The following is a 27372-nucleotide window of genomic DNA, read 5'->3' as shown; positions in this document are numbered from 1 at the left end:
AATATAGGTAAAATGCTTTGAAAACTTTAAAGTGACTGTTATATAAATATATGCTACTATTTTTCCTACAAATGATTTCTAGGAACCTTAGCAAATGGTTTAAAATTTATGTCTGCTTTATATTTATTGCTGTTTTAGAAGGTGTTTCATGGACTAGTGATTTGGAAATCCAGGGAACATAGCCTTCTTTGAAACATGATGCTCTTGGGGTCCATCCCATAGTATTTTTTAAAGATGAGCTCATTGAGGTGAATTGAGCTTTGGATGAGATTGGGCCAGTTCTTTTCTGAATTGTGCACTGTAGGAAGCAGTGACCTTGTAGGATATTTGATAGTTGCATTTCTAGTTAAAGTTAAAGAGGAGTTATTTTAAGAAATTACTTTCAAAGTTTTGTATTCAGGTTTCTTATCAAAGTCATATAGCTAGTAGATGTTTCTAAGAGCCAGTGGCAGTTTGCTGGGTTTTTTTCTCCTTTTCCCTTTCCCGGTCCTTACTGTGAAGTTTGGAAGGAGGAGGCAGGGAATTCCTGCATTCACAGAAAAGTACTGACGTTCCTCTAAAGCTGTGGACCCATGAAAAATGCTCAGAAATCACTGAGTTGAGCTTGCTGGAAGAACTATGAGGGGGATAGAGGTAGATTTTTGGTAAATGGTGGCAGTGAAGGAAACTGCATCTGAAAAGATGACTGACATGCTGAGGCACATTGGGCGGTGGTAGCTCTATAGTGGCCAGGAACTGGAATAAAGGTCGCTTACGATGAACTGGCCTTTGGACCCAGCCTGGCAGTGCACTAGACTATTGGAACTTCAGTAATTAGTGTCTTGTTCTTTGGCAAGACCATGACCTGAGCCCACTGGATTTTGTAATAAAGTCGCTCTAAATGAAAATGTTTTGGCAAATTTGGTGGTTTCAGGACATGAAGCAAACTCAGTTGTAAGATCTGACTTCTGTGGGGGGGAACAAACATGAACCATAGAGGGCAATATTTATTAAGAAGCCTTTAAGATTGAACTTGATTCAGTGGGTCAGTTCCTTTTTTTCCCCAATGATTTATGTTATGAGTTATACGTAATAGACTCAAGCTTCAAAATGAGTGGGTATGATGGAACTCATGTAAGATTGAGAGAGGTTTTTGAGCCCCCCCCAAAAAAGGACCCCAAAAGAATAGTCAATGGAAATAGAATCAGTGTAGTGTAAGGATCATTGACTATGGAATTGGAAGACTTGGGTTAATCATAAATTTGGCCAAGTCACCACTTCTCTGTCCTCCAGTCATTCAGAGTACCACTTCCCTCATGTGTAAAATGGGGATAATGATTCTTAGGCTTCCTATCTCCTGATCTTGTTCCGAAGATCAAGTGAGAGAAGGGATGTAAGCTATAAAGTACTGTATAACTCCAAAGGTTCGTGTTTCATCTTTGTTAGTGTTCTTTTCACTGAAAAAGAGTTGAATCCTTCTGTGCCTTAGAAAATAAATGATTTCATGGGTTTCTGTGGTGCCCCTGCCCCCATCATCAATTAGTGATGAGCCAACTGACAAGACCCTTTTCACTGATACTGTCTTACCCCTAGGAGAATGCTGTCACTTGAAGTGTGATTCCCTTGAAGTCTTTTGAGCTTGGTAGGATCTGTCAGAGCTTGAGATCACTGGCATAATCTGAGATTCCAGGGACAGTGTCATTCCTTCATGAGGCTGTTACTGAACTTATGACATTTGGGAAATTTTCTCATCTTAGACTTTTCAAAGGCAAAAATTATTTGTTTACTCTGGTCGGACAGAGTTGGACAAAGACATTCCCCCCCACCCCACCCCACCTCCAAATGATTTTGTCATCTTTTTATAAATATTTTCAACAATCATTGAATATTCACAGGCTGTTTGAACTTATTCTATTGATTCTTGACAGGTAATTGTAGAGTCTAATGCTGAGGAAGCAAAGTTAACATCAGAGAATATTTTTGTCACCTTTTTTTTACCATTGGCTCCTAACCCCAGCCACACCCTGTATCTCTCACTGATCCAACCTGTGTGTCAGGATGTTAGTCAAAATATGAAATGTTATTACACAAGTTAAACATTATGGAGAATTTGGAGAAAATGTGACCCAGGATCCATTTTAGTAGAATTCTAACCTCATGAAAATAGGAGTGATGTTGATGATGTAGATTAATCTTCTCTAGGCTTTGCAGTAAGTTCTCCTCCAAAACTCTAGTATTCTTAAAATAGATTTTTTTTCAGACTCTTTGAGCAAGCTCTGAAAATGAGGTGGAAGCGTGGGTACAGACTAACAAGGAACTGTTAGTGATATAGAAACCATAGATGCCTTTTGAAGGGTGCTTATAAATCACCGGACTGATTGTAGCAATGAAGGTGAAGCCAATATTTTGAGGGTGAAAAATTCTCTGGGAAGGAGGCTTCTTCAGCCTCTGATTTACTCCTTGGTTTTACAGCTAAGGCAACTGTGGCCTACAGCTCAAGAGGTCAGGAAGCTGTACATGCTTTACTCCAACTCGATTTAAAAAGAAAAGAGGAGCTAATGAGCAAAACAGAGACAAAACCCCAACAACTTCAATATGGCTCCAGGAACTTTTCCAAGGATTCAGGTTCCAGGAATGTTGCTGGGGTCAGTATCCATTCAAGAATTAATGTTCCATGCCATCCACATTTTCACCTGCATCTATAGTCACAAATTCAATACATGACAATCCTTGTTTGTTCAGAGGGCGACTCTTAAATATTTTTAAAGTAGATTTAGTATCTGCTATTTAAAAAAGGCAGAGACGTATATAGGACTTTCTGGAAAGATTGGCATGGTGGTGGGGAGTGGAGGGAGCTGAAAGTTTTGTTAGTCTTTAAGACTCCCTCTGCTCTCCACCATTTCTTATTTCTGGAGGTGTTTGAATAGCTGAGGTTTTACTATCTTAAAGTCCCTTGAATATGTCAAAACTGTTGCCATAATGCAGTGCTCTTGGCTGAGTGCAGTTTAATGCAAAGTTCTGGTCTTTCTCTGAGTCACCTCCTTGACTCTGTACTTTTATTTCTATTATGTACATTCAGAGATATGGCTGATGAGAGGAAAAGTCAAGGTGTAATATCTTGAATGGTAGCAGGAGTGCCATTTTCATTAGAAACTTGGACTAGATGGCCTATCATATATAGGGGAGGACAGTTGTATGAATACTTTTGTGGCTTTCCTATCCCTCAAGGGTCCCTCAAGGCCATCTTAGTGTCAATGATGACAATGACATTACTGCTGAAATTGATGTAGTGAACATGTTACTCATCAGTCCTTTCTTTCTTGACTGTGTTCAGAATGTACGGTCTAAGAACATTATAGATCTACTAATAAGCTATTTCACCTTACATGTATACATCCTTCAACATGTATATACACATGTGTATATAAAAAGATATATATATGCACATGTATGCATATGTATATACACATAATATGTATGAGAAAAATTAAATGTACAAACCTGGTATCCCTTTATTTGAATGGAATGTGTTATCTTCTAAAATAGAAAGTTACCTTTTAGAATGTTCATTTTTCAAAGTGCAAATTGAACTGAAAGTTTTGATTTTTTTGAGTAATTTTGTTGATTTCATTTTCTCTTTCAGACAATGGAAGAATACATGAGCAAGCCTGCATTTTAACTGAAAAATCTACTTGACAACCCAATGATGCTGCATGTTATATCTGTAAAACTTCAGCTGAATGTGGTTCTTTTCTGATGTGCCGAACTTTACGCCAAAAGTAACTTAAATGGATTGTGTGTGAAACTTCTTGGATACTTTGGGATACTGTGTTCAACTAGCAAGACTTAAAACTGTAGCATATTTGAAACAGGTGCATATCTATATTATTCTCTATACATGGATTGTCTTGACTGGAACTTAAAACAACCATCATTCAGTAGATTGTGTATTTTGTTTGTATAATGATTTTACCAGCAAAGTAATAATCTTAAAATATTTTTGAGAAATGATCTATGCTATATTTTTGCTAGTATTCTCAAAGAACAAGTTAATAACTATTTTGTAAAAGTTATTATGAATGTATTACTTATCTTGAACTAAAATAATACTTTTTTCTAACTGCATAGTTCTTTTTTAATGATGATTTCATATATGTTAAAGTAATCTAAAAGGTCAGTTATTAGACAACTCTAGCCATGTTATATATATGTGTGTGTGTCAGTGGGTGTATACATATCCATGTATCCCCATCTATATGTACACATGGGTAAGACTTCAACAAATCTTCAGCCCCTCTTATCTTGAATTTCTTATTCAGGCTTGACTTTGGGGAAATAACAGCAAGAACAAAAACACAACTGCCTATCATTTAAAACAAAAATGAAAGTCTTCAAGAGCAGCTGTCTAGGATGAAATTGTTCTAATAAAATTTTGGCAGTCAGAATTCTAAAACATATGAAGTATCCCAATTTATATATTCACCAAAATCATAGAATTTCAGATCAGAAGGGAGTTAGTTGAGTGACCAGTTAGTCCATCCTATACTCCAAAGTTACTAATTTACAAGAATGTTTTTTGTAACTTATTTTTTTATAAGTCAAATGATTCGAGTGGCAGTGTCTATGACTTCCTTTGAGAGATGTGATAAGATGATTGAGTTGGCTCCCTTAGTGCACATAGTGTAATGCCCTGGGATTCCAATCAATTCTTGTTGTTGACTGTGTTGTCAGCACTTCTCTCTCTGGATACAGAGAGAATTCATGTCTGTTGAAATGAGACATCTGCATACTCAAGGGTATGAAAGCCTCCAGTCAGTAAATATTTTGTAAATTTCAGTTATACTTTTCTAATGTCTTAGGACTTTGCTGCATTTTACTTTGTACCAAGTGTTTTCCTTAGTACCTGGACAGTGTTAGTCTGGAGGTCTAAGTTCACTCATATTGCAGTGACTAGGGGGAAACTACGGTCAGTTTTCTTGGGAGACAAATCTGCCTACTATGTGGGTGCCTTTAGGAAATTTTGGATGGGATGACTTCTAAAGGAATTTACTAACACTAAAAATTACTTTTGTCTGCCTTAGTAGACATATGCACACATTTATTACATAAATTCCTGGTTGACAAGACAGAAACATACTAGATAAGGTGAATTCATACATTTTCAATTTTTCCCCCCAAATTAGCACCATTTGTAAACATTAGACATATGAGTACTAGAAAAGTTTACTGATTTTCATGTCTATTTTCCTTGAGTAATCACTTAAACTCAGTCAGCATATCAAGCTGAAATTTTGCTTGATCAGTTTTTATCACTTGGTGTACTTGGAGCATTCATTGTCCATTTTTTTAGCGAAAAATCATCATTCAGGGCTTCATTACCTAAAGAAAATAAAGATGAAATTTTGCAAGGATTGCCTCTCTGTAAATCCTTTGTCAGAAACCCCATCACAGCCTTCCAGATTCCTGAGGAGTATTCCTTGATATGCTGCTTTTTCTCCCTTAGACAAAGTTATTTATTGAGTCTCATTGGTATTTAAGGAGGATGGACTAGGTGTATAAAAATGTAGTAGGATCCTGTTATGTCAAGATCAGCAGTAGGCAAGGGCGTGTTCTCAACACAACTGAAAGTCATCTTAAAAAGTATTTGAGAATTCACTGCAGCGTCACTTGTGGAAACTTGGTATCTATATATTGGGATGGGAGAGAGACAAAGAGAAAGAGACAGAAAGAGAAGAGTAAACATTTATTAAATACCTTTTCTGAACAAGGCGCTGTTCTATCCAGATAAGTAGCTTTGAGCAGAGAAAGCTTATTAGCAACTGGAGTAATTAGAGAATGCTTCACAGAGAAGGAAGGCCCAGAGCTTAACGTGCAACAAATGTTAAATTTCTTTTGAATGCAAAGCAAGATGAAAATACAATTCCTGTCCTCATAATTAAAAAAAAAAGTTGTTTTAAATCATTATAAAACTAAGTATTTAAAACACATCTGAGAGTGCAACAATACTCTGCAATAGCCAGACCAAAGCTGGACTGCTGAGTTTGAGTATATGAATGGTATTTAAGAGGCACATTGACAAACCAGAGCAGGCTCAAAGAAGATGACCAGAATTGGGAAGTGTTGAGAGCTGTGTCATATAAGGAAAGATGGAAGGAATTTGGAATGTTTAGTCTGGATAGAGAAGATTTCAGAGGAATGAGATAGCAGTCTTCAAATATTTAAAGGATTGTCAAGTAGAAGAGGAATGAGATTCACTTAATCTCTCAGCTAACATCATCTACTGACCAGCCGTGGGCCTCCTTTTTGCCAATCTGTTTCTGTTGTGCAATGGCTGTAGAAATACAAGATGCCTCCACCGCACTTTAGCAAGGAGAATGGAAAGATGTCTGTCTCCTCTTTTCTTTTGTTGTTCTGGTGAGTGCAGACGAAAGCACTTCCATCTTATGAATGATTCTGTTGTCCAGTCACCAGAAAAGTACCTTTTTCATTTTTAATCATCATATCTGCTCTTGGACCTCATATGAAACAAATATGACCACAATATTTCTGTTATAATAGCAGAAGATTTCCCTTTTCCACTTCCTTTTCTCAGCAAAAACTGATGAGTAAAAATGAACTAAAGGGATATTCAGAGAAGCAACTCAAATAGGTTGTTACTTGTGCTCTACACAAGTGAAGTGCATGCTAAAGGATTACTGATTTGTCTTGTGTTTATCTTATATGAAGATAGTTCATACAAAGAATTTTTAGCGACACTGATTTCTTTTGTAATTACAGTGGAAAGAGTGGTACAGAAGTTCCAGAATCAGAGGACGTGGGTTCAAATTCCTCTGATACTACCTTTGTCCTTCCCATATGCCTGAATTTTTTCTGTCTTCATCTCTGCCTCCTGGCTTTGCTGCATAATGTCTTTCTTAATCTCTTTAAAAAAATTTTTTTTTTTCTGTTTCTTATGTTATCATCACCAGTATTTTTCCTCTTCTCTTCCCTAAGTGATATAACAGGTTGTATTTTTTTTAGAGAAGGAAAAAAAGTACAACTGATCAATACATTGAAAAAGTCTGAAAAATGTGCAATAAGTAACATCTGTGGACTTCCCACCTCCATGAAAGGGTGGATTGAGGATGTCTGTTCATCTTTTTTCACTTGAGTTATGTCTGATCTATAATTTTGTTATTTTTTTGGTTCTTTACATTTACTTTGTGGTGATTATTGTGTATAATCTTTTCTTGGTTCTGCTTTCTTCACTTTGCCTCAGTTCATGAAGATCTTTTCTGTGTTTCTCCATGTTCATCACATACATCACTTTTTACAGCACAGTAAGATTTCATTACATTCATGTACCACAATTTATTTTTTCCTAATTGATAGGGATCTACTTTGCTATTACAAAAAGTTTTTGCCATTAAATATATTTATATAAATGGAATCTTTTTACTTATGGATGGCTTTCTTGGAGTATCATCATAGTGACAGTTGCTGGTTCAAAGGATATTGAGTTTTTAGTCAATTTATTTGCATAATTCCAAATTGCTTTTCAGAATGGTTGTAATATTTCACAGTTCCGCCAATATTAGTGTGCTTATTATTCCCCAACTTGTCCAACATTGACTGTTGCCATTTTCATTTTATTTCTTTTTATTAATTCACTGGATGTGAGGTGACACCTCAGATTTGTTTAATTTGCATTTCTCTTATTATTAGTGATCTAGAGCAGTGGTGTCAAATAGAAACAAGGACGACTAAACTGTACATAAGGATTCCTACAGGCTGCATATTTACTCAGAAAACCACGTTAACATTATTCTTAAATCAGAATATTATTTGCTCATAAAAAGGACCCTCTTTGTGGACAGGTGACATGTTGATGACTTATGGCTTCAAATCCCTAGGCTTTTTCTTTCCTGGCCAACTCTTCCACATGCAGTTAGACACAGGCCAGTCTGATGTTTCACCACCACCACTGTATGTATTTGAATCATTACCCTGGAATAGAATTTTTTTCAATGCTTTATGTAGGATGAGAAATTTTTGATTTAGAAAAAAAATGAAGTGGTAGCCTTGTTCTTTAGCCTCTGTCCAGAGCAGAAGACAGAAGTAAAAAGTCCCTACAACAGAAGCTCATAGTTTAAAAGCTGCAAGTGACTTTAAAGAAACCATTATTCCAACCCTCTTCATATATAAGGAAAATGATGCTGCTGGAATTTGAGTGACCTGCCCTAAATCACATAGGTGGTAAGCAGGAGAGTGAACCCGTATTTTGTTAAGTTTAAATTTAGTTATTTTAAAAAATTCTGAGTGGAAACACGAACATGAGTAGTTCCATATATAATCAATCAAAAAGTATTAGGTGCCAATATATGCCAGGCCCTGTACTAGGCACTTTGTATACAAATCCAAAGAATGAAAGGCCTTACTCACAAGGGGCTTAAATTCTAATGGGAGGATGGAATGACTAAACAAGAACATATGTAAGTACGTACAGAATAAATTAAGAAAGAATAGATGTTGGCAAATACAAATTTCTTAAATATAGATTGATATATGGAGTAGTAGTAAATAAATTTAAAAAAATCTTATTTAACAATTTTCCCAATGAATATAAAAATAATTTTAACATTCTCTTTTTTCTTTCAGATTTTGAGTTCCAAATTCCCTCTCTCTCCTCCCCTCCCACACTGAGAAAGCAAGCAGTTTGACAAAGGTTATACATGTGTAGTTATGCAAAACATTTCAATTTAAGTTATTCTGTGAAAAAAAAAAGAAACCTCCAAGAAAAATAAAGAGAAAGTATCTTTGATTTTCGTTTAGGCTTTATTTATTCTTTCTCTGGAAATGGACAGCACCTTTCATCATAAGTCCTTCAGACTTGTCTTGGATCATTGCATCGCCGAGAACAGCTAAGTTATTCGTAGTAGATCATCGTACAGTATTGCTGTTACTATGTACAATATTCTGGTTCTGCTCATTTCACTTTGCATCAGTTCATGTTAGTCTTTCCATGTTTTTTTTTTTTGAGAGCATCCTGCTCATTATTTCTTAAAGCACAGTAGTATTTCATCACAATCTTATACAACAACTTGTTCAGCCATTCCCCAATTGATGGACATCCCCTCAATTTCCAATTTTTTGCCAACACTAAAAGAGCTGCTATAAGTATGTTTGAACACATAGGTCCTTTTCCTTTTTGTTTTTTATCTTCTTGTGATACAGATTTAGTAGAGATGTTCTTAGTCAAAGGGTGTGCATGGTTTTATAGGCCTTTGGGCGTAGTTCCAGATTGTTCTCCAGAGTGGCTGTATCAGTATACAATTTCACTAATAGTACATGTGTTTTAATTTTCCTACATCCCCTCTAACAGTTATCATTTTCCTTTTCTATCATATTAGCCAATCTGACATGTGTGACTTGTTCTAATTTGCATTTCTCTCATCAACAGTGATTTAGAACATTTTTTATGTGACCATAGATAGCTTTGATTACCTTGTCTGAAAACTGCCCCTTCATATCCTTGGACCATTTATCAGTTGAGGCATAGTTTTTATTTTTATAAATTTGACTGAGTTTTCTACATGTTTTAGACTTGAATTCTTTGTCAGTAAAACTTGTAATTTTTTTTTCACAGTGATGATTGGCAACTATGTATTTTCCTCCATGTTATTTTCTCCCTTTTTATCCTTACTCTGTCCCCTTTTACCCCTGCTCATTCTCAAAGATGTTTCGCATCTGACTTTTACCTCCGCTATTTATTTCTCTCTTCTATTGGCTCCCCTCCCCACTTCTCTTATCCCTTTCCCTTTCTACTTTTCCTACTAGATTTTTACACCCAATTGAGTGTCTGTGTTATTCCCTCTTTGAGTCAGTTACATGAGAGTTAGGTTCATGTGCTCCCCTCCCATCTTCTGCCATTCCCCCTCCACTGGAACATCTTTTAGGCTTCTTTTATGTCAGATAATTTATCCTGTCCTACCTTTTCCTTTCCCCTTCTTGCAGAGCATTCTTTCTCACCCCTTAATTTTCTTTTTTTAGATAATCATGCTATCAAATTCAATTCACACCTCTGATTTCTGTCTATGTATACTCCTTTTAACTGCTCTAATAATGAGAAAGTTTTTAAGAGTTATAAATATCATTTTCCCATGTAGGAATGAGTGAAAATAGTTTAACCTTATTGAGTCCCTTATGATTTCTCTTTCCTGTTTACCTTTTTATGCTTCTTTTGCCTCTGGTATTTGAAAGTATATTTAGCTTTGTTTTCATCAGCTTCACTGAATGTCCATTTTTCCCCCTGAAGGATTATACTCAATTTGCTAAGTAGGTGATTCTTGGTTATAGTCCTAGCTTTCTTGTCCTCTGGAATATAATATTCCAAACCTTCTGATTCTTTTAACCCTAAATGCTAAATCTTGTGTTACCCTGATTGTGGCTCCACAGTATTTGAATTGTTATGTTTTGGCTGCTTGGAGCGTTTTCTCCGTGATCTTAGAGGCCTGGAATTTAGCTATAATATTCCTGGGAGTTTTTATTTTGGGATATCTTTCAGAAGGTGATCAGTGGATTCTTTCAATTTCTATTTTACTCTTTGACTCTAGAATGTCAGGGCAGTTTTCCTTGATAATTTCTTTAAAAGATGATGTCTAGGCTCTTTATTTGATCATGACTTTCAGGTAGTCCAGTAATTCTTAAATTATCTCTCCAGGATTTGTTTTCCAGGTTAGTTGTTTTTTCCAATCCACTTGCCCAATTCTGACGTTTAAGAAATTATTTTCTTCAGTGAACTTTTGTACCTCCTTTCCCATTTAGCCAATTCTGCTTTTCAAGCCATTATTTTTGTGTTTCTTTTACCATTTGGCCCATTCTGGTTTTAAAGGTGTTATTTTCTTCAGTATTTTTTTGTGCCTCCTTTACCAAGCTATTGACTCTTTTTTCATGATTTTTTTGCACCGCTCTCATTTCTTTTCCCAATTTATCTTCTGCCTCTCTTGCTTGATTTTTAAAATCCTTTTTGAGCTCTTCTGTGACTATTTCTCTGAGGTTTTGGATGCAGGAATTTTGACTTTGTTGTCACTTTCTGTGGTCAAAATTTTTTTCTGTTTGCTCACTACCCAGCCCATTCTTAACTTTTAATTCTGTGCTAAAGTGCGGCTCTGCTTCCCAAATGGAGGGGCCACTGTTCCAAGCTTCAGGTTTTTTGTGCAGCTGTTTTCAGAGGTAATTATTGGGACCTGTAAGTTTTTGGCTTTTCCAAGGTGATATGATCTAGGGAAAGGTGTGTTTACTCCCCTTCTGTACTTTGCACTGGTTTGTGAGTGACCACAAGCACTCTTCTTAATCCTGGAATTGTGACCAAGGTCCCAGCTCCCCTGTAGCTACCTCTACTGTGCTCGTGCCCCTCCTTGCAATGGGACTAAGACCCAGGACTGTGACCCAGATTCAAATATAGGCAGTGCAGCAGAGTCCTCTGCCTGATGCCAGCAAAGAAACCCCTATAAATGTCCTTCTGATCCATTGTCTAATCCCCTTACCATTTGTGGGCTGAGAGTTCTGGAATGTACCACTGCTGCCACTGATTCAATCACCCTTCCAGCCCTGCTGCTGGTTTTGCTGGACTGTGCTCTCTCACCCTGGAGTAACAGACCTTTCCTGCTGACCTTCTAAGTTGTCTTGGTCTAGAAAATTATCTCACTCTGTCTTTTTGTGGGTTTTGCCACTCTAGAATTTGTTTCAAGTCATTATTTTAAGGTATTTGGAGGGGTTTGGGAGGGAGCTCAGATGCATCCCTGCCTTCACTCTACCATCCTGGTTCCACTTAAGTAGTAAATAGATATTAAGAGAGATGATACTAGCAGCTAGGGGAGTCAAGACAAACTTCATGTAGAAGGCTCTTGAAGAAAGATAGTTAATCTTAAGAAGTGCATGTCAGAAGGGAATACATGCCATGCAAGAAGGATGATCACTTTGAAGGCCCAGAGATAGGAGGTGGATTGTCCTGTGTGAGGAACAGGAGAAAAGTCTGTCTGTATTGCAAAATGTGGGAGGGGAATTATATATGTCCAGTGAAGCCAAACCAGTTGCAGCAAGGTTGTAACAGAGGAGCTTTAATAAACGAGTTTATTGAGTTGGGGGGTGACCTAGTCAGTTTTGTGCTTGTGAAGTAAGAACAGAAAAAACGGATTATACCAGAATCCATGGGTTTCTTGTTATGGGCTGTTTGCCTTTTCTTTTAGGTGTGTAATAAATCTAACATACATCTTTCAGTGCTGTCCTGCTGTTCTGTTTCTTTCTGACTTTCTGATCTCTTGTGTATTTAAAAATGTTCCTCTTTTCTTCCTTTTCCTTTTTGACTAGTAATCCTATTATGAGCCCCTTCTCTCTTTCACCTCTCTTATTCCAATAATAATAATAATAATAGTAAAATAAAAACCCTTGTGGGGCAAATATGTCATCAAACAAAATAAATTCACACATGGATGATGCTAAAAAAGACATTCTGCACCTCAAATCCATCATTTCTCTGTCAGGAGTTGGGTAGCAGGCTTCACCTTTGGTGTTTTGGAATCATCATGGGTCATTCTCTTAATGAAAGTTCTTAAGTCTTTTAAAGTTTTTATTTATAATGTTATTATATAAATCATTCTTCTAGTTCTGCTCACTTGGTTCTACATTGGATCATACAGTCTCAGACTTTTCTCAGATCATTTGTTTTACTATTTTTTATGATACAGTAGCATTTCATTGCATTAATATACCAAAATTTGTTCAGCCATTTCCCAGTTGATAGGTGCCCTCTCAGTTACTAATTCTTTGTGTGCGTGTGTGTGTGTGTGTATAATATCATATATGTGTATGTGTGTGTGTGTGTGTGTGTGTGTGTATGTATGGACCTCATGGAGATATTCTTGGGCCAAAGGGTATCCACAGTTTAGTGGCTTTTGGGATACAGTTCCAAACTGCAAATCCCAGATTCCCATTCATCCCATGATCTGAGTTCCCACTAGATTGTGGTATTTCAACTATAACTCTATTGTCCAACACAACACCTTCTGATTCAGTAAATCTGAAGAGATACGTATTTTAGTGGTCATGATCATAGGAACAAAATTCATATTGAGCCTCTATATTTAGGACTCAGAGTAATTTTAGTTCTCAGACTAGGCCAGTAACCCTTTTCACTCAAGTCATGGAATCATAAACTCTCACAGTCGGAAGGTGCATCAGATATGATCTATAGTGCCATCCATAGGTTTGCACTATAAATAACCATAAATAAAAATTTAAAAATCCATAAATAATCCCCAGCCTCTTTTTAAGGACCTCCAGTGACAGGGCAATAATGACTTTCCAAAGAAGCCCTTTTTAATTTTGAACATCTTGAAATTTTAGGAATTTATTATATTGAATTAATATGCCTCCTTGATAACCCATTGATCCTAGTTATTCTCTCTAGTCAAGCACAATAAGCCTAAATAAAAAAAAAAAAGCCAAACAGCTTTAACATTTAAAGTCAATGATAGAATCTCCTTTTCCCTCCTGTAAGTCTTATTTTTTCCAGATTAAGTATCCTTACTTCCTTTAATTGTCCTCATATAACAGTTTTTTGCGGTCCCTCAGCATCTTCATCACCTTCCTTTGGAGGCACTACAATTTGTCAACATCGCTTTTAAAGCATTGCTTCCTGACTTTCAACCCAAACTGTACCTATTGAGTAATCTAGCTGCCTCATCAGGTCATTAAAGTCAACAAGCATTTATTAAGTACCTATTTTGTGCCAGATGCTGTGCCAAAAACTGGTCACCCTCATACAAGCAGAAAAAACCCCCTGCTTTCAAGGAGCATGTATTCTCATGGGAGAGAGAAAGCAGAAAAAGAAAGCTGAAAAGTATAGGAGAGTTACTAATTATCTTCACTTTCTCTTATTCTGAATTTGGCAAGCACCAAAAAATATTTCCATACAAAGAACACCAACAGAGGACGACGTATGAAGCTGTGACTATGTTACCTACAAAATGTTTCCTTCCTCAAAGTAGTCACCTTGGGAAACGTGAAGCTTATTCTCATAATACTCCTATTGCTTAAAATATAGCACAGCCTTCTCTTTTGGAATTGTCTTCAACCACTATGACATTTTCTTTTGATCATTTTCATGGATGGCAAATATTGGTCCTTTGTGCATGAGTTTGATTTTTATAAATAACCCCAAAAAGTGTGATTGTAATGTGACTCTGTGTCTCTAAAAATGTCTGTGATGGCAGTTTTGTAGAGAAGTGTGACAAAATGTTTAGGGCCAACTACTTAGAAAAGCTTGTCACATGTAATCCTAAGCCTAAATATAAAAATATCTTAATGGAAGAAAAACAGTGAATTTTCAACTAACTATTTTAAAGGGAGAAATGGATTGAGTTCTCTTTTATTTATATTCTAAATTTAGGAAAATGCAAGCCAAAACGAACATTTCCAAGCATAGTCACTGATTTCCTAGAGGAATCATAGAATGGTAGAACCAAGGGATCTTGGTGAGCATTTAATTCCATCTCCTCATGTTTCAAAAGAGGGAAATGAGGCTCACGGAGGTAAAGTTACTTGTCCAGGGTGGCATAGCAAATTACTGGCTACAGTCTGGTTCTTCTGACTCCCAGCCTGGAATTCTTCTCATTATAGATCTGTTATCATGGATGGTTGTGTGAATGGAACTGAACTGATGAAGTCACAGTCAGGTGCTTTTCTCTGGCATAAATACCTGACAGTAAGAAAATAATTAGATTAGGAGGATGGTAAGTGGGTAGATGACAAATGGGTGAAAGAAGTTTGCCAAACAAACAACTGGGAGAAGTATGGATTCTTTAGTCATCATGTCTTTGCAAAATGGGCTTCTATGTAGGTGGAATGTTCAGAGCCTGGCAAAATGAATGCTACAGACCCAGGTATGTAGGAGTGGGCAGGAAGAAGGAAGGTAAGAAAGGGAGTGCTGGATTTGGAGTCCTAAATCTAACTTAATGCCAGTATGATATCAAGAGCAAGTTTGAATGAATTAAGGGAACCATAGGCCTAACTGGGCAACCCAAGGGGAGATGGGGAGATAAGAAGAACTTAGTTTTTTCACTGAGCTATTGAGTGTCCTGTATCAAATTTCATTATGAATTTGCGGTTTTGATTGCTCGCCTGGGATCATCGCAGTTTTCAAAGAATTGAATACTAGTTATCACTCCTGAGGGCAATGGAGAGTATGGAGTGGGTATGAGTAGGCTGCAAAACAACAAATAAGCAACTATAAAGGGTTGGAATGAAGGCTACAATCAAAGAAATGTATGATTGAGAAGAAAAGACAGGTTGAATGTGTAGAATAAGGGCAGGATAAGCATGGACAGGCAGTGTGCACCACCGATAATCTCTCTGTTAGGAGAAAGCAGAGAAGGCTGGCAGCATGCAAGGTGGACCTTAGCAGTGAACTTCTGTGAGGATCATAGACCTCAAGGGATTTCTGGGCCCTTCTTTTTACAAATGAGTAAACTGAGGTTTAGGGAAGTTAAGTGACTTGCCTAAGATCATAAATACAGTAAGTGTCAAAGGCAGGATTTAGACCCATATCCTCTGACTCCAGAGTCATTGGTCTTTCCATTGTGCCACATATTGACAAGAGTCACCCAAAATAAACAGGCAGGCCTTGGTGGGTTGAAACTTTCATGACTGAAAAATCCATTCACTGCAATGAAATTAAAAATTTATTCAAATTTTTGAGTTCTTGAGAAATCTAGCTCAAGAGCTTCTTCAAATAATGTTAAGCTGGACCTGAAGGGGAACTGAATCTGGTTCAACACAATTCTCCTGCTTTGTACAAAGTACTGTTCAATCCCTTTATTTTACAGGAAGCAGACACATGAAGAATAACGACCCAAGTCGTGAAGCGTATTGGTGACAAAGTCAGCGTTAGCTTCCTGACTTTCAGACCAGCGCCACTTCTTCTATACCTTGGGCAAAGTGGCCTTTACTGTTAAACAAAGATAGCCCTCAGCAACAGGGAGAATTAAATAGATTTTGTTTTTTATTCTAAGCCAGATCACCTCTTTCAGAGTCTTTTTCTTCTTTGGTCTTCCTCACTCTTCCTTTTGGGGCCTATTAGGCCTGCCTTCCTCCACCTGTCCATTCCTGATCAAAACTAACCTTTTCCTGGGTCCCATTTATAGTTAATTTTCTAATATGGTACTGGGTGTTATTGTGTTAATACATAAGTGATGCTAAACATTTAACATGACTTTCTGGAGGCAGTGCCTTATGTCAATCAGGAGTGAATCTAGTGATAGGAATTTCAGACATGTTGGTAGACCAATAGGGGAGATATTTGGATGGATGGAGTCCTTCAAATCATAGCACCTAAACCAATGGTTATCTCATTTAACTGTAAGGCTTGCTGTAGGAGGGAGCTCTGAGAAGGAGCATCTGTGGTAGATGCCAACCACAATTAGAATGATACTATCTGGAATTTATTTGGAATTTTACAGTTATAAAATCTTTTACACACACTACTTCATTTGTTCCATGTAGTACAAGTATTGGTATACCCATTATACCCGAAGAAAGACACAAATACTTCTTTTTTAAATTCTAAGAACTATGGTCATCTCAAAAAGGTTGTCCCCATGATCAGTTTCATCTGGGTCCAAGGTTACTGCTGGACTTTTGTCTTTGAGCCTGATGCTTCAGTGACCTATTTGAGTAGGGAGTCACACTTTCATTTCCTGGGGAGAGCCCATGGAAAGTTTCAGGAGTTAACAAGTAGCCCCTTGTAGGGACTCTATCCCTAGATAAGTAGCATGTAGATGACTAGGTGATTGGCCCAGCCATGTTTTTTCTTGTGATAGAGTGGGAAGAGCACTTTAAAGTCAGAAGACTTGGGGCTGAGTCATACTTCCTAGCTGTGTGAACTGGGACAAATCACTTTTCTGGGCCTTTGTTTCTTCCTCTGTAAAATGGGTATAATAATACTAATACTGCTTCCCTCACAAGATTGTAAGGAGCAAATTAGATAGTGTATGTAAAGAACTTTGAAGCTATAAAATTCCAAATAAATTCCAGATAGCATCATTATTATTTTCCTTCCTTGGATCTAAGGTCAAAGGAATTCAGTTGACTTTCTGGGTCTTCCAGTCTGTTTGTGAGATGTAGCATAGTATATACTAGTCAGGAAATAATTGGGAATGGAGATGGATTGGTCATATAATATGAGCTAGGGATAAGGATAGTCAGTAACTAGGTTAGGTGCAAGGAAACTTAGAGGAAGGCCTTCTCTACATTGAGTAGATCTCTGAAGATGGGCTCTCAACTTCAAGCCCTGATTAGTATGATAGTCTGCTGCTGGTACTGCCCCCAAGTTTCAATGGGGGCCAGTTGATGCAGGTACATGCATTCCTCTATGCATTACCCAAATCATAGGCAGCTAGGTGGTGCAGTAGATAGAGCACCAGTGCAGGAGTCAGGACGATCTGAGTTCAAATCTCACCTCAGACACTTGACACTCACTAGTTGTGTGACCTTGGACAAGTCACTTAACCCCAATTGCCTCCTCCTGGGTCATTTCCAGTCATCCTGATGAATATCTGGTCACTGGATTCAGATGGCTCTGGAGGAGAAGTGAGGCTGGTGACCTGCACAGCCCTCCCTCACTCAAAATAAAGTCAAGTGCAAGTCATGTCATCATTTCTCTGATGGCAGGGTCTTCTTTGGCAACGAAGGATGAACACACGTATCATCTTGGACATGTTGCTTGATCTTTTGTGCCTCACTTTCACCCTTTATAAAATGTCAGAGGGTTTTAGGAAGAACTAGATTTGGACTAAATGGCCCAGGAGGGCCTTTGACCACTGTATCTGTGATCTTTAGAGCCTTTGAAAGATTTCAGAAAGAAAAAGAAAAGAAACAAGATATTGAGAGAGGAACAAGATGGGGGCATTTATAGACTTTAGATTTGTTCTTTCATTCAATGAGCACTTTACTAGCATTAGAGGTACAAAGACAAAACTGAAACAATCTCAACCCTCAAAGAGTATACAGGTAGCTTTAATGTAGAAAATTAAATCCCATCTTTATACAATGTCATTTCTAGGAAAGCATTAACAGTATTGGGTATCAGAATAAGCTTCCTGTAGAAAGTATCACTTGAACTTTGAAAGAGCAGAGAAATAACAGAGAGGAGAATTCCGTGCGTTCCAGGCATGGAGATCACATGTGGTTCTCTAGGTCTTCAAGTGTGACTGAATGGATTCAGTCAAAGGGCTGCACTTGAGGACCTAGAGGGCCACATGTGGCCTCGAGGCTGTAGGTTCCCCACCCCTTCCTATACTATTGCCAAAAGAAAGCCAGGGCACATATGGTTCTGTGGTAGCTCATCTTTTTCCTTGCCAGGAGCTTCTTGCACTCTTCGTTGACTTCTTGTTTTCCACTTGCTGGCTTCCAAACTTGTTCTGTAGTCATTCTGCATTTTGTCCAACCTACTAGTCAGAACTCTGCTTTCCTGCCATTGACTCCTTTCTGTTTTCCTTGGTTATTGTGTCTAGCCCTCTCCCTCCCTCACTGGATTCCCTGCTTACTGACACAGTGCTCATACTGACCTTGCCAGCTGGTCACAGCAGCTGGCAAGAGTTAATCCTTCCCTTCCCCTGCACCGCATGACTAGATAGAAACATCCATCTGGCCCCATCCTAAAATAATTCTAAATTTGAAGCTTCGGGCAAGACACTAGTTCACTTAAGTAAAGCAGATAATTGCTTATTTATCTGATGTATTTATTCAAAACAACTTGGGGGTCCAGTTGGATAACAGGACAGAGGATGAAAGGGGGTATTTCCACAGACAGCCTTTCCCTTGGTGAACAGAGCCTCTGACAACCATTGTAAAGGAAGCGATAAACAAATCACTGGAGAGAAAAAGAAAAGAAAGAGAATTCACTACTTTTATTTGTGCAAGGTTTATTTTAAGAACGTACGGAAATCTAGTTTCAGGAAGCCCAACTGTCTCCTCCAGAAAATGGTTGAAACTGTGCTATGAGAGTGACTTCCACAAGTAAATTAGGTGTAATTGATGTGCAGATTGTAAGTGAAGGCCCTTCAAAGACCAGAGGATTGCATATGGATGCCATCTTGAGCCATATTTTTTTTTTAATTTTTAATAAGGACTTGAAGATTCTCATCTGAATTCAGTGTACAGAGCTACTGGCTCTGTTCTGGATCTGGGGCAGGGATCTTTAACCTGGGGTCTGTAGATCTCTTAGGGGTCTGTGGATAGATTTGAGGGGGATTGTGAACTTAATGGGAAGACATTACATTGTTAATTTCACTGACTTCTATCTGAAAATTAATATTTCCTAAAATTATGAATTTTTTCAAAAAAGAGATGATTCTGAAAAAGGGTCCCAGAGCTTCAACAGAAGTGGCCTATGACACAAAAAGGGTTAAGCGTCCTTGACCAAGGGTTTACCTCCTATTCTATATCAAGTTTTCATTTCAGTCAATCCCTATTGTGCTGGCTTCTCTGATCCGGCTTTATCTGGCTGAACCAGGAACAAGAAACATTTTATTCAAGATTTTCTTGTTTCAGATAAAATACTTCACCTGTGACGTTGCATGCCTCCAGCAAATTCAAAGGAAGATTTTTTTCAGTCTTTTTAAAATGGGAAATGGTGCCTCATTAGGTGGGAGAGGAGCATATTCTCTGTAACACACTGGGCAGTAATTAACTCTACTAACAATGTGGTAGAGCTGTTGCTTGGTCTGAGGCTTGTCCATTTTCAAAAAAAGAACCAATCCTCTGGAGTGTTAAATGGGGATTTTTTCCTCTGAGTCTCCAAAAGTCTTGTAGACCTGACTTGCTAATGATACAGTGAATGATTCAGGCTAAGAGACTGTTTTTTCTCTTTGGAAATGGTGGAGTTTTTTGTTTTTGGAGGGGATAGGGAACTGAAAGAAAAAAGGTCAGTTTATCAGGTGACTTTGAAAGCCTGATCCTTAACAATCACACTGACTTTAGGGGATCCAGTGAGAAGCAGAATGACTCAGTAGTCATACAATGAAATGGGACTTTGATTTGGAAAGACACTGACTGTAATTCTGACTTCGTATGTCAGACTGGGTTACAGTATGTTACTGGTGTGTCAGGCCAGTTACATTTTTTCACCTTGAATTTTTCAACCAATAAAATGAGTTTGATAGTTTGATAGTGATGCTTCAGGTTGTAGAAGAGAAAAATGATGGAAAGTTGAATAAATGGGATCATAAAGCTCTTTGCAGATACAGAGCAATAACCCAGGCAAGCCTATTTCTTAAGTTAAATGTTTTACTAAACACTTAACATTGAACATAAGCTCTAGCAACTCGACATTTTCAGTAGCTATTAATTTAGAAGTTAATTTAACTAACACATGACATCATCAATTTTTTCAGTTACTCTCTCCAGTCTCCATCGGGATTCATAGTCTTTCCATTTATTCTTATTCACTTTTCTTCTTATTTGGCTCATTTGGTGCACTTCTCCACCTGCCCCCCTTTTTCATTATTTCACAAAGCTCTTTTTTTAGCTTTTGTTCTATTGTTAGTACTCAATATAGTGCCAGGCACATAGTAAATGCTTAAAATATGCTAGTTTATGATGATGACAATATTTGTTGATCTCCATGGCGGAATAGTGTTCTATTATGTTAATGTGTAATTCATTTAGCTGTTCCAATATTGTTGGATTTTTATGTTCCTTCCATGTATATGCACACATACATATTTGTATGTAATACACACATACATACACAATGTATGATCAGACTAGACAATTATCCTGTCCCCCTTAAAGTGCTATAATACCTAAAGATGCTATAAAGCCTAAACTTTATGAGAACCCATTATTGTTTACTTGATGTGAACAAAGCTTAGCTACCTCCACTGAATCAATTGATCAATCTACCATAGGTAGTAGGTTAAGTGCAAAAAATCCTTGATCACTTTAGAAGTTTTTGAAAGTCATTAATGTTGCACAGGAAGTATGTTAAGATTATTGGAGGAAACTTGGTGTTGCCTTGTGGGTCCTTCATAGTAGCAAAGTATTTATGAATGGAGAGATTCAAACAAATGGTGAGCCAGGAGAGAGCAGCTCAGGCTAAGCCCCTGAGAAGGAGCTACTTGGGGTTGGAGATAAGCCTCTGCCTCATTCTCTTCTCCCTACTCCATTGGTTAGAGAAGGACCTTGTGACCTTTAGAGGACAGGAGAATTTGGACTTTTTCATTGGCATCCTAACATCCCCAGGACACAAAAGCCGATGGCATTTTCTGCACTGAGCTGCCATCAGGAAAGATGGTCAGTCTCTGTAAGGAGCCCCAGTAGAAAAGCTACATAAATACCCCAGATGGACATTTTGAGGACTCCAGCAAAACCTCTCATTTTGCAGACAAGAAAACTGAGATGATATGACCTACTTAAGGTCATGCAGGTAGGAAATGACAGAGCTGATTTCACACCCCAGCTCTTTCAACTCTATGTACAATGTTCTTTTCATTACATTATGCATAAGTGGGTGCTGAGTAAACTGAAGACCAAGTGTTGTAGTTTGCCAGACATTGTGGTTTGTGTGGACATTTCCACAATGTCCAATCCAGCAGATTTCTATTCTGAGCTCATAACTAATCCAGGGATCCTGGGGCTGCTTTAGGACTGTGACTTCAGATGAATATGGTAATAGAGGGCCCACCTTAGTTCAGCACTAGTCTTTGTGGATTAGACCTTCAAATTAGTGAATCAATTAGAAGACCAACTTACTGTTCTTTGGGGATATTCCTGTGGGGTCCAAGTACATATAGTTACTGACAGCCATAATTAGTCTGTTCCTGGGGCCATGCTACAGAAGTATGTATGAAGTAAATTGATTGTTTGTTGTCCTTTCTCAAAGAGGACCAAAATGACATCACTATGCTAGAGTCGTTTCAATGTGTCTGTGACTAATCAGACCAATATGAGCTCAGAATGCTCTCCCACAGGTTAGGCACAAATAGTCTGTGTGAACATTTGAAGTGGATTCTCTAAATTTGAGGATCCTACATTTCCTTTGTGCTGTTTCAATTCTGTTTTGCTCATAGAGCACAGCACCTTCTCTGATGGAGCGCACCACACTGAGCAGTCCTATGTCAGTGTCTCCCATGTCGCACAATCAATTCCAAAATTCTTAAGAGAGACATTGAAAGTGTCTTTGTATTGCTTCTTCTGACTTCCATGTGAGCACTTGCCCTGTGTGAGTTCTCCATGAAATAGTCTTTTTGGCAAGCATATGTTTTACATTTGAACAGCATGGTCAGCCCATCGGAGTTGTGCTGTCTGAAGCAGAGTTTGAATGGTTGGCATTTTAGTTCAGGTAAGGACCTCAGTGTCTCATACCTTCTCTTGCCAGGTTATCTTCAGAATCTTCCTAAGACAATTCAAATGGAAGTGATTCTGTTTCTTGGCATGGCAATGGAATAGAATAAATACATAGACCACTATAGATATACTAGAAAATGTGTTCCTTTTCACGAATTTTTGCTATCCTCTTGCCAATTTCTCTTATAAATGTTCTTGGAATAATTTGACTTAGTGGTTTCACTGCAAGCTCTTCACAGGCTTGTTTTCCCCTCAAATGTTTTTCAGTGTTGTGTGAGGTGATATTCTGGCAACCATTTGTCATTCTTGCCCTTTATGCTTTGAAAACACCTTCCATATTTCTGTTTGGCAAACAGATAAAATTTTTGCTGACTGAAATAGTTTCCTAACTCTTTCATTTGCTTCACTATGAAGGCTATTTTGAATCCGCTAAATTAGTCTAGAGAGAATACAAATAGAAAAATTAATAGATTTTGTTATTTAAAAAAGTGTTGATAGGCTTTCAATAACTATTAACCCACATGTTGGATTTCCAGCTTTTGGAAAGATCTTTAATATACACAAATATTGATGAAAACACTGTAAGGGAAAAGGTAGGTTTTTGCAAGTTACATTTTATGGTAAACCAGATCTGTATAATTACATGATTAACTGAAAAATATGAAGGATACAAAATACCATTGCGATTTCACTCCAAAAAATCTTATTCCAGTGTTTTATCCTGGTGAGGTCAGAAGTAGGATTTTAAGAGGCTAAGAAATGAATGGGTGGTAAGGAAGTGGAGGCAGTGAGAGCAGACAAATATTTCTAGGAGCTTGACCATGAAAAAAGGAAGAGAGATACAGCACAATAGCTCGAGTATGGTGTGGTCAAGTAAAGGTTCTTTTTAAGGATGGGAGAGAACCAGCAATGTTTGACAGCAGCAAGGGAGCAGATAGTAGAAGGGGACTGAAGTGGCATGAAAGGAAATGAATGATTGCTGGGGAAAGCTCTTAGCAGAAGAGGGAGGGGATGGAAACAAGGGTGCAAGTAGGGAATTTACTTTTGACAAGGAGAAGGGCTAACCCTTCCTCAAAGACTTGAACAAAAGAGAGAATGGGTAAATGTAAGTCAAGACTGTGAAAGCACGAAAAAAAGTCAGAGCAGCAATGAAAGACTTGAAATACAGGGAGAAAGGTGGAGACTAGAGGTCATAGTGATAAGGAAGCACAGGCTTAGAAGGAGTGAAGCAGATTGGAAAGGGGAATCTCACAATTAGAGACCTTAGAAGAGGACTGTTGAGGGTGGTCTAAAGGAGGATCAACCTTGTAGGATAAAAAGGAGTGAAGATACATGTGATGCCAGTGGAGACTGATGATGCTCAGGGTGTCACCAGCACACGTATTGAAGACCTCCAGTTTGAGGACAGGAATAGAGGCAGAGAGGAAGACTATGAGTCAGGAATGAGAATGAAGGGAAACCGACCTGGAATTTGGTGTATTTTGGTAACACAGATCTGGATGTGAACATTTAGAAGTACTATTAGGGTCTCTGTCACATTGGCTGGACTAGCTTTTCCTAAGATCCTCTACTATGGAGGCTAGGTGTATCTTTCCTTAAAAGGTATTGAAATCATCCTTACACTTAATTGGTCCAGAGGACTAAGGCTTGAACCGTTGCTGTAGTTTCCTGGTGGCCTAAATACAAAGGGCCGCACGTGAGAAATCTGAGACTTCTCATTCAGGCTGTACAGACTTCTGACCAGGGTGACAGCACTGTGAACTTCAAGGCAGAGAAACTATAACCAGCATCGGTTGGTTGTGGTCCTTCATTCTCAAAGAGGACCAAAATGCCATCACTATGCAAGAGTCCAGTTTCAACGTGTCCAACTCTGGCTGATCACACCACAGGTCGGACACAAATAGTCTGCGTGCGCATTTGGGGTGGAGGTTCTAAATTTGTGCATCCTGTGTTTCCTTTGAGCTGTTTCAATTCTGCTTTGCTCATTAGGAGCATGTTTCTTTGACTTCAGAGCCACTATATCCTCAGACCAGCCTAGGTCAGGTGTAGAGATGATATAGACAGATGGAGAGAATTTTGAAGGAGGAAAGGGTGTAGAGTGATGCTGCCAGATGGTCTGGAGGTGGCTGTGGACAGCTCCTCCTTGCCTGGTATAATAAGGGGCATAAGGAGAGAAGATGGCCAGGTTTGCAATGTTTTCTGGAGAGTGTTGGGCCAAATGTAGGATGAAGGAAAAACTAAGCAGTTTCTTAACAATAGATTATGAGTCCAATAGGACACAATGGAATAGGGGGTGAGGTAGAGGAAGTCATGGACTTTGAAAGGGTAGAGTTGAGGTAATAAGGATGAGAGAGGTGGAAAATGAAAGATTTTTGCTTGAGCATACAGTGACTCTGAATCAGGCTTCATGCTGGTATATAATAAACACTTTCTTTGAAGAGGGTCAGAAGATATGGAAAATATTGAGCAGGAAACAGTATCACAAAGTATGAAATTGACTCTAAGAGTAGACGGGAAATGACTATTTACCGATAGCAGTAATTTCAGGATCAGCTACTTGAGTGCAGTCAGATCATCCACTGGTTAGTAAAGGTAGAAAAATCAATACTGAATTAGGAAAGAAAAAAGGATAACGAGAAGAAAACACTGTAATTACAGCAGTTCCAACCCAACCTATTTAAACAAGCTTTCGCTTTTAAAAAGTGAGAAACGGATACAGGTAAAGGCTCTACATAATCAAGTGTTCGTTTGTGTAATATAGATAGATAGCAAGTGCCATGAGACTTAAATAAAGGAGAGACAGATATAAACTGGAGTATTTAAAGGAAGCCGGAATAGATGAGAGTCTTGAGGGGGGTCAGTCGGTCAGCAAGCATTTATTAGTTCTTACTATGTGCCTGCAGGCCCTGTGCTACGGATCGGAGATATAATAGGAGATAATAGTTCTCGCCTTACGTTCTAAAGCTTACAGATTGCATGTAAATAACTAGGTACAGACAAGATATATACAGGGAAGATGGAAGGTAGACCCAGACGGAAGTCACTAGGCAGGGAGCTGAGAAAGGATGCCCATGGAAAGTGGGATCTGAATTGAATCAGGAGGTGGAGATGGGGAGGGTGTTCATGCGAGGTCTGCCACTGTAAGGGCATGAAAGAGGCCAGATGGGGTATTGTATATTAGGAATGACAAGTAGACCATGGGAACTGTGTTATAGAGTGAAGGAGGGGAGTAAAGCATAAGAAAACTGAGTAGGAGGAGGAAATAGGTTGTGGAGAGCTTTACATGCCAAACAGATTATTCAATTCGATTCAAATCAGGGATATTTTGATATACTCTCATGATTATGTCAATAGATGACTCCTTCCATCTAAGCTGTGGCTTGTCTTCCTGCAATACCACAACTCCCTGTCCATTCATAACTTTGTATCATAGGATCACAGAATTCAAGAGCTGGAGTGTTCCTTAGCAGCAATCTAGTTGAACTTATGCACAAAAGGACTTTCAACTCTAATGTATCCAACGTCATTCGGCTTTTGTTGGCTCAAAAGAAATAACATGTTAAATGCTTTGAAAACATTTAAGCGCTAAATAAGTGCTTATAGTTGTTACTGTCAATATTATCCTTCAAGAAGGAGGAACACACCACTTCCTGAGGAAACTCATTTAAAGTACAGACAAATATGTAGAGTAGGAAGGGATCTAGAGTTTATCTTGTCCAATCTCCTCATTTTATAGAGGGAGAAACAGATCCAGAGAAGTTTTTTAGTGATTTGCCAAAGGTGACATAGACAGTAATTGGCAGAGCTGGAATTCAAACTCAATCCTTTGACTTCAGATCCAGCTTCCCTGCTACACCTCCCTCTGGTTATTGAGACTGAAGGATCCTTGACTGCTCTACGGATTACGCTAATGTCTCACCTTCTGCCTGCCTATTTCCTTGACCTTTTTCCTATTTCTCTTGGAGCTGCCTTCATATACTCTTGCCTGCATTGCTGGTTCCTAGCATCCACTCCCTGATTTCTGCTCTGCTGATACCCGTAGTCACCATATGGTATCACCTCTGGGTTAAACAAATCTAACTCATCAAACATTTATTAAGGGACATTATGGAATGAGAAGACAGCCTCTACTGTCAACCAAAGAAGGTTTCGTAAGCACCTGCTATGTGCATGACACTGTGTTAGGTGCTGGGGATACAAATACAATGAATGAAATAATTTCTATTTGTAAAAAACTTGCATTCCAGTAAGGGACCCAATAAGGACATATGCTGTCTATCTATTATCTATCTATCTATCTATCTATCTATCTATCTATCTATCTATCTATCTATCTATCTATCTCTCTATCTCTCTATCTATCTCTCTATCTACACACATATGTATGTATGTATGTGTATAGCTATCTATCCATCTATCTATCTATAGAGAGATCCACATGATATCCAATGTGTGGGAAAGCCCACCTACTGCCCTTCTTGAATGTGGTAACCATTAATAATTTCTTAAAACTAGGCAATCCAAAATAATAAATCAAGCCTTAATTGAAGCCATTGTGGGTTTCTGAGGTATAAATGCTCACACTGAAAATCTGATCATTGACTATCAGAGTTAGCACTGACTCCAGCACACCCCTTTGGTAGAGGTAATGGGAAGCCATTGGAGTTTATTGAGTAGGGAAGTGATGTGTCAGCTTCTCACCCAATTAGCTTATAATCTTGATGGTCTATCTATAGACCTCCTTTGTTATTAGCTCCATGTGGTATTGTTATCTCCCTTAAATACTAAGCATGTTTAACTATCTCATTTTGAACCCTGACAACATTATATACTTACTACTAGGGATACTTGAAAATTAATGCAAATAGTTATGAATGTAAACAAGTTGATTCATGACTTGTTTGTTCTAGGGTTAGACCTATATATGATGAAAGAGAATCTTTTTCAGTCTAGTCCTTAAGTCTCAAGACTAATCCCACCATTTATAAGTTAGTGATAGTAAAAGAAAAC

General features: G+C 38.1%; 1 protein-coding gene across 5 annotated transcripts in view; it reads left to right on the top strand.

Moving 5' to 3' along the window:
* The window catches only part of WDFY1 (WD repeat and FYVE domain containing 1), a 176827-nt gene extending 171437 nt beyond the window's left edge, over window positions 1-5390 (top strand). For 3 of the 5 annotated variants that reach the window (XR_011968981.1, XR_011968983.1, XR_011968984.1), the window contains 2 exons: window positions 2452-2624; window positions 3623-5390. Coding sequence is in view for 2 of the 5 variants with exons in the window: in XM_072617957.1 (XP_072474058.1) it covers window positions 3623-3658 (36 nt within the window). In the remaining 3 variants the exon portion in view is untranslated. The remainder of the gene's footprint in view (window positions 1-2451; window positions 2625-3622) is intronic. The other 2 variants (XM_072617957.1, XM_072617959.1) reach the window with 1 other exon arrangement.
* Window positions 5391-27372: the final 21982 nt, after the last annotated feature.

The sequence above is a fragment of the Notamacropus eugenii genome, chromosome 6 (genome assembly GCF_028372415.1).
Source record: "Notamacropus eugenii isolate mMacEug1 chromosome 6, mMacEug1.pri_v2, whole genome shotgun sequence".
In the NCBI taxonomy this organism is placed as follows: Eukaryota; Metazoa; Chordata; class Mammalia; order Diprotodontia; family Macropodidae; genus Notamacropus; species Notamacropus eugenii.
Note: the sequence above shows the minus strand (reverse complement) of the source record. Positions and strands in the feature narration are given on the sequence as shown.